The sequence below is a fragment of the Penaeus vannamei genome, chromosome 7 (genome assembly GCF_042767895.1).
Source record: "Penaeus vannamei isolate JL-2024 chromosome 7, ASM4276789v1, whole genome shotgun sequence".
Taxonomy (NCBI): domain Eukaryota; kingdom Metazoa; phylum Arthropoda; class Malacostraca; order Decapoda; family Penaeidae; genus Penaeus; species Penaeus vannamei.
In genome coordinates this window covers 19,435,739-19,448,238 of record NC_091555.1, presented here as the reverse complement: position 1 = coordinate 19,448,238, position 12,500 = coordinate 19,435,739, and the positions used below count along the sequence as shown (strand labels likewise).

At 40.5% G+C, this 12,500-nt stretch overlaps 1 protein-coding gene across 1 annotated transcript in view; it reads right to left on the bottom strand.

The window, feature by feature from the left end:
* LOC113815696 (CD109 antigen) overlaps positions 1-12,500 on the bottom strand; it is a 92,940-nt gene that overhangs the window by 13,253 nt on the left and 67,187 nt on the right. Inside the window, exons 7-17 of the mRNA XM_070123604.1 lie at positions 10,360-10,490; positions 5,300-5,482; positions 4,666-4,802; positions 3,475-3,562; positions 2,799-2,915; positions 2,334-2,524; positions 2,088-2,207; positions 1,633-1,732; positions 921-1,112; positions 510-697; positions 24-184 (exon numbers count right to left, since the gene is read on the bottom strand). Coding sequence (XP_069979705.1) covers positions 24-184; positions 510-697; positions 921-1,112; positions 1,633-1,732; positions 2,088-2,207; positions 2,334-2,524; positions 2,799-2,915; positions 3,475-3,562; positions 4,666-4,802; positions 5,300-5,482; positions 10,360-10,490 — 1,608 coding nt within the window. The remainder of the gene's footprint in view (positions 1-23; positions 185-509; positions 698-920; positions 1,113-1,632; positions 1,733-2,087; positions 2,208-2,333; positions 2,525-2,798; positions 2,916-3,474; positions 3,563-4,665; positions 4,803-5,299; positions 5,483-10,359; positions 10,491-12,500) is intronic.

Genomic DNA, 12,500 nt, shown 5'->3' with positions numbered 1-12,500 from the left:
ATGTATTCGTCTTTTTCTAGTACCGTTTCCAGGTGTGAGCTGGAGTTTGATGTCTGTCAGGACAAGTAGTGCAGCGTCTTGAAAAGCGGCCAGGACATCTTGGCCATAACTAGGCGATGGTAGACTCACTAGGCGGTCTGCAAACTCTCCCTCGCGGGATTTGTGTAGAACCGAGTGGAGAGATCTGGAAATTGCAGAATAGAATTATTAGAACCATGAGTGTCTTACACTGTTAGCAGATAACAGTATTATGGATAAATATGTAAGTTATCTGTCAATGGGAGCCGTTTTCTATATTGTCCCTCATTTCAAAGAAAATAAACTTTTATGGGTAACTTTAATAATATGAAATTCTGCGTTTGCACGATGATATTTTTAAATATAATCACGTTAAACAGATCATATATACATGAAATAACACAAATTATAGAGAGTAAATTAAATGAAAGTAATGAGTTACAACAAGCTTCAGAGATGCCATACTGTCTTAGTGAAACCGGTAGATTTACCTGCGCGTTGGCTCGAGCTCAGACATTTTATCGACAATGCGGGCGTGCGAAAGAGCATTTGGATGTTGCTTGTTAAAGTTTAAAAACCGTTGGCAGGTGAGAGCGTAGAAGGAACCAGGGGGCGCGCCTACCACAAGCTCTACCGTCTTCTTGCTGTGGTCCTTATGTTGGTTCGTCGACAAATGTACCTGTGGTAGGTTGGCGGATCAGTGTAAGGGCACGGGACACTTTATATCAATTTCATATTTTCTCTTTCTCAACTCTAATCCCCCCCCCCCCTCTCTCTCTCTCTCTCTCTCTCTCTCTCTCTCTCTCTCTCTCTCTCTCTCTCTCTCTCTCTCTCTCTCTCTCTCTCTCTCTCTCTCTCTCTGTTACCACACGAAGCTGAAAAGAATCCAACCCCACACTAACCTTCGTGTCAGCCAGCACTTGGACGGGCAAGGAGATCGAATCCGCCACGACGTGCCCGTGCCCCGTGACAGTGTAAACGAAGATAGTGAACCGAGGAGCCATCGCACGCCCCACCGTCGTACTGAGGGTCACCACGTTGTCCCCGCCGGTCACTTCCTTCGACGAGTGAATCACCACGCCCTTGGAGATTATCTGAGGAGAAAGGAGGGGAGGAGGTCAAGTATTTGTAATTAAGGCTGAGGTGATTTATCTTAATGGAGTGAGGGCTTCTCCTTGTGATCTCGGTCAAGGCGAAAGTTTTCATTATTTTCAAAACAATCCATTTGCCAACTCTGGCGTAATTGTTTAAGGGAAAAAAGTGGTAACTGTACCAATGCTTATTAACACTACCGTTACTACTGCTCTTAGAAAAAAAGGCAATAACAATGATAAATCAGCAACACTTACTATTACTTCTCCAAGTAATACTATAATTACAACGAGTATTATTGGAAACAGTTCGCGCATTGTGAATTTTTCTACCAACGAGCATTATTACAACACCAACGAGAACACGAAACACTGCTGTTATTAGCTGTTATCTGTTATCTATTTCATTATGTTCTACTTCTTAGAATGGCCTCTACTCCCCCTTTTATATCACTACTCCTAATGAAGACGATAGCACGTGTGACAGCGGCGACACCAAGCCCGGAGTATATCACGGACTCACCATGTACACGAAATGCTCTGCGTGGAAGTTCGTCCTGACGTGAAAGACGGCGAATTCTCCCACTTTTGCTTCGTGTGTGCTGGACGTCACCTGTATGTACCTGAGTAGAGACAAAATAAGGATATGTTTATATGTATTTGCATCAGTTAATGTAAACATTTGGGTAAATTTGTTCATCTAACTACTTATTTACTATATTCTTATCATTTACTCTACTGTTAGCCATATTGATATACTACAATTGAGACCAGTCTTTTCTAGACACATGCATATTTAAGCGAAGAGAGCTAAGATCTGGTATCGGCATCAAATAAGTGACGTTACAATAGGGAAAACAAACTAATATATGATTTTACCGAATAACGTGGTCCATATGGGATAGAGCTGCTTTCTGTGAGGACGTACCACCTTAGCCACTGTATGTAAATGTTACCATCGTTATCTATAAGACTTACCTGTCTCCTGGAGAGTAGTGAGGGTTGGCCTGGGCAGAGGCGGCGCCCTGGTAGTCGCTGTCACTGTAGACGACGTCGAGGGAGAGGCTGACGGCGTCCGCTGGAGGGTTCACTTGGAATCTGGATTAGAAATATTTCATCGTCTGTATTATGTTGCTATAAATACACACAAATACACAGTACACATACGCATTTATACATACATACGCGGATACACACACAAAAAAAATTCCCTCCCCAACACACCTGAAGATGCCCCTCTCCTTGTACTCCGCGAAAACGTTATCGCCGGCGAAGTAGTCCAGCAGGTCGGGAATCTCCGCCTCCGTCCTGTACTCGCCTTCCTGCACCGCCAGGCTCTCATCCAGGGCCTCCCGCAGCGTCGCGATGGCTTCTTCCCGGTCGTGCTGGGCGGTCGTGGCTGAGGGAACGATGACCTACGGAAGGAGGGGAACGACGGCTGTTATTGGTGATATTTGAAGCGTGTTTTTTTCTTTTTTTGTTATCCTTTTCCTCTTTCTCCATTTCCCTCTCTCGGAAGAGAACTTTATCAAAATGCATGTTATGAATCCTTAACGGAGATGTTTAGTAGAAATCGCAACGAAATGCTTATAAAAGAAAAATAAATCATTTGCTGTATCAATGGACACAGAAAAAAACAACAAGGGACCCCAAAGTTATGGAGGACACCATCGACCCTTCCATCCTGACCTGCGGGAGTGCGTAGGAGCCGCCGCTCTTGGTGCCAACTGTTGCGGTGACGACCAGCGAGGAATCCGCCAGCCGCTCCGCCTCGAGGGGCTCCCCGTCCACGTACCTGGCTGACACCTGTGGGGATGGAACGGCGTATAAAAACGGGGGAAGGAACGAAGGCGAGAAAGGAAATGCGCTATTTCTTTCGGTCTTCCTACTAGCAGAGGAGTCTGTGTTACGAATAGAAATATGTAATTTCTGTTGCCTTCTCTACTAACAGAAATCTGTGTTAAGAATAGAAATGTATAATTTCTGTTAGCCTTTCTACGGGCAGAAGAGTCTTTGTTAACATTGCGGATATTGCGTGTTCTTGTTGTTAATGTCGTATCATTATTTGCTGTTCTTTTTTTCTTAATGTTTCACTAGTCACGCAGAATGTGATGAAGTGTAAAAGTTTTGATCCCCAAATCATTAACTTTTTTCCCAGGTAATTAATCATATACAGTGCATACACAGGTGCTCCTGGTGTAATACAACCAATCAAATATCGAACAATATGCCATCAATACAAATATACTGTCATCTGCTATTCAAAACATATCGTTTCAGATAAGTTGTGACACGATTTTTGTAGCGCACAATTTATGAACGAAATATGCTTAGATTGCAAAGAACAAACAAGAATGTTGCAAACCGTGGCATGGAAGGGCATCCCTGGGCGAAAGACGAAAGGCGGAGAACCCACGAAGTCAAGGTGGACACGGTTGGCTATAATGCGCATTCTGGAAGCGAAAATATTGGGTCACTAACCGTTGCGATCTGTAACTATGTTTTTTGTGCGAGATTTACTCATTCCTTCTCATTCACCCTTTCTTTGTATTAAAATGCTCTCTCTCTCTCTCTCTCTCTCTCTCTCTCTCTCTCTCTCTCTCTCTCTCTCTCTCTCTCTCTCTCTCTCTCTCTCTTTCTCTCTCTTTCTCTCTCCCTCTCTCTCACTCTCTCTCTCTCTCTCTCTCTCTCTCTCTCTCTCTCTCTCTCTCTCTCTCTCTCTCTCTCTCTCTCTCTCTCTCTCTCTCTCTCTCTCTCTCTCTCTCTTGCACTCAGTCCCTTCTCTCCCCTTATTTTTTCACCTTTCTCACTCACATTCACTCACTCTTTTTTTTCTCTCACTTATCTTTTCCTCTTTCTTTTTATCTATCTGAATCCGTAACTCTTGCGTCATGGCTCTTTTACGAAGCACCGACGGCCCCTTCTTAACGTCCTCCTTCTAATTTCCTTCGACATGAGACAGCCGAGGAAATCACAGTCATAAAGAGGGTGAATCATCAAAGTTGAACCAGGATGCGAAAGTCACCTTTGATCTCACCCTCAGTCAAAACACTACGTGTCCTTGACATTATTAGCCTTTTATACTGCCTTTTCTCTGTCTCTGACTCTCTCTCTTTCTCTTTCTGTCTCTCTCTCTCTCCCTATTTCTCTTCCTGCCTTCTTCATTTTCCGTTTCCCTTCCCCCTTTCCTCTCCTCCCTTCCTCCTTTCCCCGTCTCGCTCCCTTCTCCCCCCCCTTACTCCCTCCCTGTTTCTCTCTTTCCCTTCCTCTCCCCTTTCTGCCTGTCTCTCTCTCCTGTCTCCCCTCATGTCTCTCTATCTTTCCGCTCTACCTTCCTGTTTCTCTCTCTTTCCTCTCTCCCTTCCTGTCTCTCTCTCTCTCTTTCCTCTCTTCCTGTTTCTCTCTCTCTTCTCTCTCCTTTCCTGTTTCTCTCTCTTTCCTCTCCTACTGTTTCTCTCTCTTTCCTCTCTCCCTTCCTGTTTCTCTCTCTTTCCTCTCTCTCTCTCCTCTCTCCTTTCTTATCCCTCTCTCTCTTTCCTCTCTCCTTTTCACTTACCTGGAGCTCCCCTTGGCTTTAATCCAGGTGAAAACGTCATGGAATTCGCACTCCACCTTCACCTCGGCGCCCTCCAGCTGCTCCACGTGGGCCAGCAGAGACTCCATGGGGAAGGCGAAGTCCTCTTCCACGTCCACCTGAGGGATGCGAAAGTTAAATTATGAAATAAATCTAAAAATAGAAAAAAAAATGACGAAGGGAAGAGAGATACGCTTGAAATGGGAAGGTAAGGAAAGTGAATGAATCAAAAGATAAACGTGTGTGGAATTTAAAAAATAGAATTGAAAATATAAAGTGCAAAGAAAAATATGTGAAGATATTAGATAAAACTGTCACATGAATAGTATTAATTGCTTGATTAAATAAATTCATCATGACAAGAAAAAGAAACGAAATTGACGATTATTTACACAAAGGGCAAAGAGATGCAAGAAAAAAAAGAGGAAAAAATCGAAAATGAAAGAAGAAAATTATGAAAAGTAGAAAGAAAATAATAATATTAAAATATAAATGCAAAGAGAATAATAATAATAATAATAATAATAATAATAATAATAATAATAATAATAATAATAATAATAATAGCAATAATACTAATAAATACACTTAGGCAAGCAAACAACCGAGCTCTCACATATTCAAAATACTGCGACGAGACTCTCTCGAAGTGAGCGTCGGGAAGCGTCCAGGGCTGCTTCACGTAGAGAGTGAGACTCGCATTTCCAGACACGGGTTTGTCGCTGAGGTAACTGCCTGTCACGGTGCCCTCGATCTCCTCGGCGTCTGCTAAGCCGTAGTAGGGCATCTCGACGAAGACCTGGTGGAAGAGGAGACGTGTGGAGGGAAAGGCGAAGCGAGGTTCGAAACGGCTCGGTGGGCTTCGATATCTCGTTTAGTTTTTTTTTTTTTTTTTTTTTTTTCTTTTAGGATTTGGGGAACAGTTTTTGATATTCACATATCTTTCTGTCTGTTCATTCTTCTGTCTCTTTGTCTATCTGTCTACCTATCTATCTATATCTATGTATGTATCTATTTGCCTTTCCGTTTGTCGTCTGTTAACCCCTTTCTCTATCTATTTATCTTTCTCTTGAGCTGTGTCAGTCTTAGTGTGTGTCTGTTTATGTCCACCTATCTATTTATCTATGTTTGTCTATTTTTCTCTCTAGTTGTGTGCATGTGCCTGTTTAACTGCTTATGTATATAAGAATAAATAAATGCATGCATGTATGTATGTATGTGTGTATGTATGTATCCATCCGTATATCTATCCAATCATCAGTGTATCTATTCATCCTTGCCTTTATTTACATATCCACCACCCCAATATTTACCATTTATATGTATATACATTATTATTTATCCGTTGTTTAGTAACCTTCGACCTTAATTTTTTGTCCTGCAAGATCTCTCTATTCAAGGACAAATGTAAAGTGCTGTGTTATGGCATGACCGCAGTCTAAAGGCATGCAACTCTGCACTGCATGCATCTGGCGCTTCAGACAAACGCTGACAAAAAAGGAAAGGAAAAAGAAACGCAGCAAAATGATAATGGTGATACAAAATAGACGAAAAAAGGATAATGATACGAAATCGGCAAATAGAATAATAAAATATATCTTTTTGTCCCTCAGCCAAACGTGAATCCTATATATAGAAACGCCACGTAGGTTCCAAATGCTTTTATTACGTCCATTCGCAGTGGAGAGCTCTGTCATGATTGGTTTTGTCATGAAGTCAAATTGACATCCGCAGGCAAAGCGAAATGGTCATGCAATCGCCAGCGTGCATTTGTCATGTTCTTTTTCTTCTTCTTTTTTTCTTTCTGATGTTTTCTTTCTATTTTTTTTTCTTTCTGGTGTTTTCTTTCTATTTTTTCTTTTTTCTTTCTGATGTTTTCTTTCTATTTTTTTTCTATTTTTTCTTCTTTTTTTATACTAAGGGTAAAAAGCGTGCACGGCTGGATTTGTCGTATTATTATTTTTTATTTTTTTCCTTTTTTGTACCAAGGGTAAAAAGGTGAAACAACATACTTATGATGAGTCATAGAGGTAATACCACGGTGGTGGTACTGGTATCACGTGACCTACATTATTATTATGTGCTGCCAGAATTATCTTCTTAATCTAACTGCCGTTTTTCTTTCTTATCAACGTCTCTGTCTCTGTCAGGTTACGATATAATGCATTAGTTAACATAATTATTCCTGATAAATCGTCTATGATGCTATCTAAGTGTCTCATGTTTTTTTACATTTTTTTTTTTTTTTTTTTTGGGGGGGACAACTATTCATAGTACGTTTTTTTTTTAAGGGCCAAGCCATGCAGAAATACTTGACATTTACATTTATTACGCAACGCACGAAATAGGAAATCCCCATCCTTGAGTTTTTTTCTTCTTCTTCTTTTTGCTTGCTCTTTTTCTTTCTTTCTTTCTTTCTCTATAATCACTGCTGAAGGTCTTCTAGGTCTTCTAACGTATGACAGTAAGGAAATAGTTAAGGTTTCAGAATAAAGAAAAAATACTTCACATTCATTTATATTCATTTTCCGCAATTTACGTTTTCGTATTTGATTATCCATTACTATTATCTTATTTTTTTCTGAATTTTCTCATTCATCATCCTTAATTGATTTCTTGATTTCCTTTTATTAATATTTTCGTAACAATACTCCATCTCCCTCTAGATAGTAACAACTTCTTAACAACTTAAAATTCGTTCATTAAGGAAGCTCGGTAATTCTAGCACCTTTGTTAATATATTTTGCTTAAACTGTTGCTTAATTATCGTTATTACTGCAAATGAGCATGGACGCAAGCACACACATTGCTGCACTTCTTTGCAATAAGGAAGTCTGATATTTTAGGCGGCTGCTCATGGTATATTTTCCTCCAGAGGCCAAATGCGACCAAATACCAGACACTGCCATGCATTTCACAATGCAGAAAAGGTATTCGAATTTTTTAGTATTCTTTTTCTTACAGGATCCCGGTTCAAGGTATTCTACATTTTCTAACTAGGCAGTGAGAACCTAAGTAAGGATTCGGCATAGAGGATATTAGGCCTATCTACCTGTTCAGTCATTAGTATTATTTTGTTATTCTTTATTTCGTTTTCGATTCGTCTTCTAAGTGCTTTCATTGTTCTAGTCATATTCATTCTCATTTCTGTTGATATTGCAATTGCTATGACTGCAATTATAGTCTGCATCAACAAAAACAATTTCTTAAACACTTACGATTTTTCTTAAAATCGTATGAAATGGACAATACTCTCGAAACTGAAGGAACACAATCACCTTTGACTTGTCATTATTGCATCATTTTGCTTGGAGAATAAAAAGGTTTTCTTTCTGTTAATGTCGACCAACTCTATACATTGTCCTGTAAACTTAGGTTACGCTGAAACAATGTAATGTGAAACTTCAGAAAGCGGAAAGCGTAAAGAGCGTTTATAATACAGTTAACTATTTAAAATGCTTTGGGTAAATGTTTTGCTATGTGTATGGCTTATATTTAGAATGGTTTCCCTTTTCTTGGAATTACTAGGCCTATATGTACTATAATTATTACATTATCTAGATAATGCTTTGGCAGTCAACAATGACAAGGCAACCTGAAACTCCTTGACATAAAACCCTTAAGAAAGAAACGAAAAGCGAGAGAAATACACAGACAATAAGTCAAACAAACAAAACAACCACAATAACAGTCGATAAACAGCGGGGTAAAAAAATATGCCAAAAAAGGAGAAAACGAGACACGAACAAAGAATTATATTGAAGGACAAAAGCATGCATGACCGCTTCAGCATGAATGGTCGGAAGAGGAAAGACAGTATTGTGAACATATTAACCAGTAACACTCATCCGGACACTGGCGAGGCTAAATCCATCACGCAGCATGCCATTCGAACGCAGCGATTTGGGGCTTTGCTGTTCACTTAAATAGATCTGCTTTCCTCTTCCTAATGATTATTGTTATTTACGTATATGTTTATACATTGCTTCATAAACACTTGGTTTGGCTGTGAAATTTGTACACGCTTTTTCTGCTTGCTTATTAAAGTTTATTTACAATTATTGTCGTATTTATGAAGGCAGTGAGCCCATCAGAAGGATGTTTACAACTCACCGAATTATGTACTTAACATACTAAAAAGATGTACATAAACAGTCTCAGTATAAGAAAATGTTTAAAGAGAAAGAGAAAGCAAGAAGGAAACTTGTACACAATGAATAGTTCTTGTCTGGGATTTTTAAAACCGGTCTGCGAATTTCGTGCGTATTTTGTTTTGGCGAAGAGAAATTACATAATTCTTTGCATATTTATCCTCTGGTGAATGAAGGCAGCGAAGAGGTGATTTCTGAATGGGTAAACCTGATCCTTTAATACTCGTATAATCATGTACCCGGTAAACTTGTTTATGATAGAGTCGTTTTGCTTACATTCTATTGACTTTTGTTTTTTCTAAATGTTGTTTTGTTGTTTCTAAATGTTGTTTATGCCTCTTTGAATTTCAACTCATTTTAGCAACCAACAGAAAAGTTGTTTTCTATTATCACAAGCTTCATCTTTTGTTTAATTTTTCTTTTCTTTCTTTCACTATTTTGTCCATTAAAAAGGGATAATGCTCAGTGCGAAAACAGAAGAAAAAAATACATGATCCATTTACTTCAGGCTTTTACGTAATCATTCATTTTCTTTTCTAAGACAAAAGAGAGACTACATGTAGCAAAGGCATATGTTCTCCTTATACTATTATCTCGATTTACGCAGTCTTCATCCAACAGGTGTTTTCCTATGACAATTACACCTGCATTCATCATCAGACATATGTTAATAAAGCGATACCTCAAATGTATATATTTAAGTGGCTCTCACGAAAATTATATAATCGAACGGATATCACTATTAAATAAGTGTAAGTAAAACATAAATATATAATATAGTCAGAGGGTGTGTGTGTGTGTGTGTGTGTGTGTGTGTGTGTGTGTGTGTGTGTGTGTGTGTGTGTGTGTGTGTGTGTGTGTGTGTGTGTGTGTATGTGTGTGTGTGTGTGTGTGTGTGTGTATGTGTGTGTGTGTATGTGTGTGCTTGTGTGTGTGTGTGTGTGTGTGCATCTGTGTGTTTTCTTCTTTTTTAATGCTAATAAGTTAGCCTTCACTGTTCATCTTTGGGGGTCGACTTGTTTACGTTTCTTTAGATCGTATATTAAATGTCTTCACCATCCCGGCAAGCAGTATCAATAGAATTATTTTCGTCATCAATATTATCATAATTTTTATCCTCATTATCACAATTGTCTGTCTGCTTATTTGTGTGTCTGTCTGCCTGACTGTCTCTCTCCATCTCTCTCTCTCTATATATATATATGTATATCTTTCTCTCTCTCTCTCTCGATCTATCTATCTATCTATCTATCTATCTATCTATCTATATATATATATATATATATATATATATATATATGTGTGTGTGTGTGTGTGTGTGTGTGTGTGTGTGTGTGTGTGTGTGTGTGTGTGTGTGTGTGTGTGTGTGTGTTTGTATATATGTATCTCTACCCTCCCCCCCCCCCTCTCTCTCTCTCTCTCTCTCTCTCTCTCTCTCTCTCTCTCTCTCTCTCTCTCTCTCTCTCTCTCTCTCTCTCTCTCTCTCTCTCTCTCCCTCTCTCTCTCACGCACTCCCACAACTTACCTCGAAAAGCGGCTCATAAATTTTGTGGACGAGGAATTTTTTCTCTTCTCTCTGTCCTCTGGCGATGACCCTCACGCTCCACCATCCCTCTGGCGGCAGCTCTGGCAACTCGAACGTCACTGATACGACACCTGGAAAACACAAGAGAGAATCTGTTGGTGCTTATAGGCTTCATTATTTCCGTAAATGGTACTACAGTTGCTGTTGTTTATGTCTGTGTTGGAGTTGATGTGTATTATCATCAGCATAAATATGGAATCATCATTACTGTCATAATTATCTTCACTATTATCATCATCATCTTCACTATTAGCATCTTCACTATTACCATCTTCACTATTATCATAATTATCACCATCATCACCATCTTCATCAACACTAACATTAACTAACATCAACATCATCTTTTCCAACATCATCATCACCACCACCGTCATCACCATCAACATTATCATCACCATCACAATCATCACCACCACCATCACAATCATCACCATCAGTAGCACCACCATCATCACCACCACCATCATCATTACCATCCTCATCCTCATCACCACCACCACCACCATCCACCTCATCACCACCATCCTACTCACCACCACCATCCACCTCATCACCACCACCATCCTCATCATCACCACCATCATCATCACTACCCTCATCACCACCATCATCATTACCACCACCATCATCACCACCACCATCATCACCACCACCATCATCAACATCAACATTATCATCACCACCACCTTCATCATCATTACTATCCTCATCGTCACCACCATCATCATCACCATCATCCTCATCACCACCACCTTCATCAACACCATCATCGTCACCACTACCACCATCATCATCACCACCATCATCATCATTACCATCCTCATCCTCTTCACCACCACCATCACCATCCTCATCACCACCACCATCCTCATCACCACCACCATCATCATCACCACCACCATCATCACCACCACCGTCATCACCATCAACATTATCATCAGCACCACCATCATCATTAACATCCCCATCCTCTTCACCACCACCATCACCATCCTCATCACCACCACCATCCTCATCACCACCACCATCATCACCACCACCATCATCACCACCACCGTCATCACCATCAACATTATCATCACCGCCACCATCATCATTACCATCCTCATCCTCATCACCACCACCATCATCACTATCACCATCACCATTGCCACCGTCATCACCACCACGATCATCACCACCATCCTCATCACCACCACCATCATCACTATCACCCTCATCACCATCATCATCACCACCATCCTCATCACCACCACCATCATCATCATCAACATTATCATCACCACCATCATTATCATCATCATCATGACCACCACCATCATCACCATCATCCTCATCACCACCATCCTCATCACCACCACAATCATCATCACCACCACCATCATCACAATCACCATCACCATCAACATTATCATAATCACCATCATCATCACCACCACCGTCATCACCATCACAATCATCATCACCACCACCATCATCACAATCATCACCATCAGTATCACTACCATCATCACCACCACCATCCTCATCATTAGCATCCTCATCCTCATCACTACCGCCATCATCATCACCACCATCCTCATCACCATCACCATCATCCACATCACCACCACCATCCTCATCACCACCATTATCATTATCACCACCATCATCACCATCACCATCAACATTATCATCACCATCATCACCACTATCATCCTCATCACCATCCTCATCACCTCCATCATCACCACCATCCTCATCACCACCACCATCATCACCATCAACATTATCACCATCACCACCATCCTCATCACCACCACCGTCATCACCATCAACATTATCATCATCACCACCATCATCCTCATCATCACCATCATCATCATCACCATCATCATCACCACCATCATCATCACCATCATCGCCATCATCACCATCATAATCACCACCACCATCATCACCATCATAATCACCATCATAATCACCACCATCATCACCATCACCACCATCGCCATCATCACCATCATAATCACCACCACCATCACCACCACCACCACCGTCATCACCATCACAATCATCATCACCACCACCATAATCAC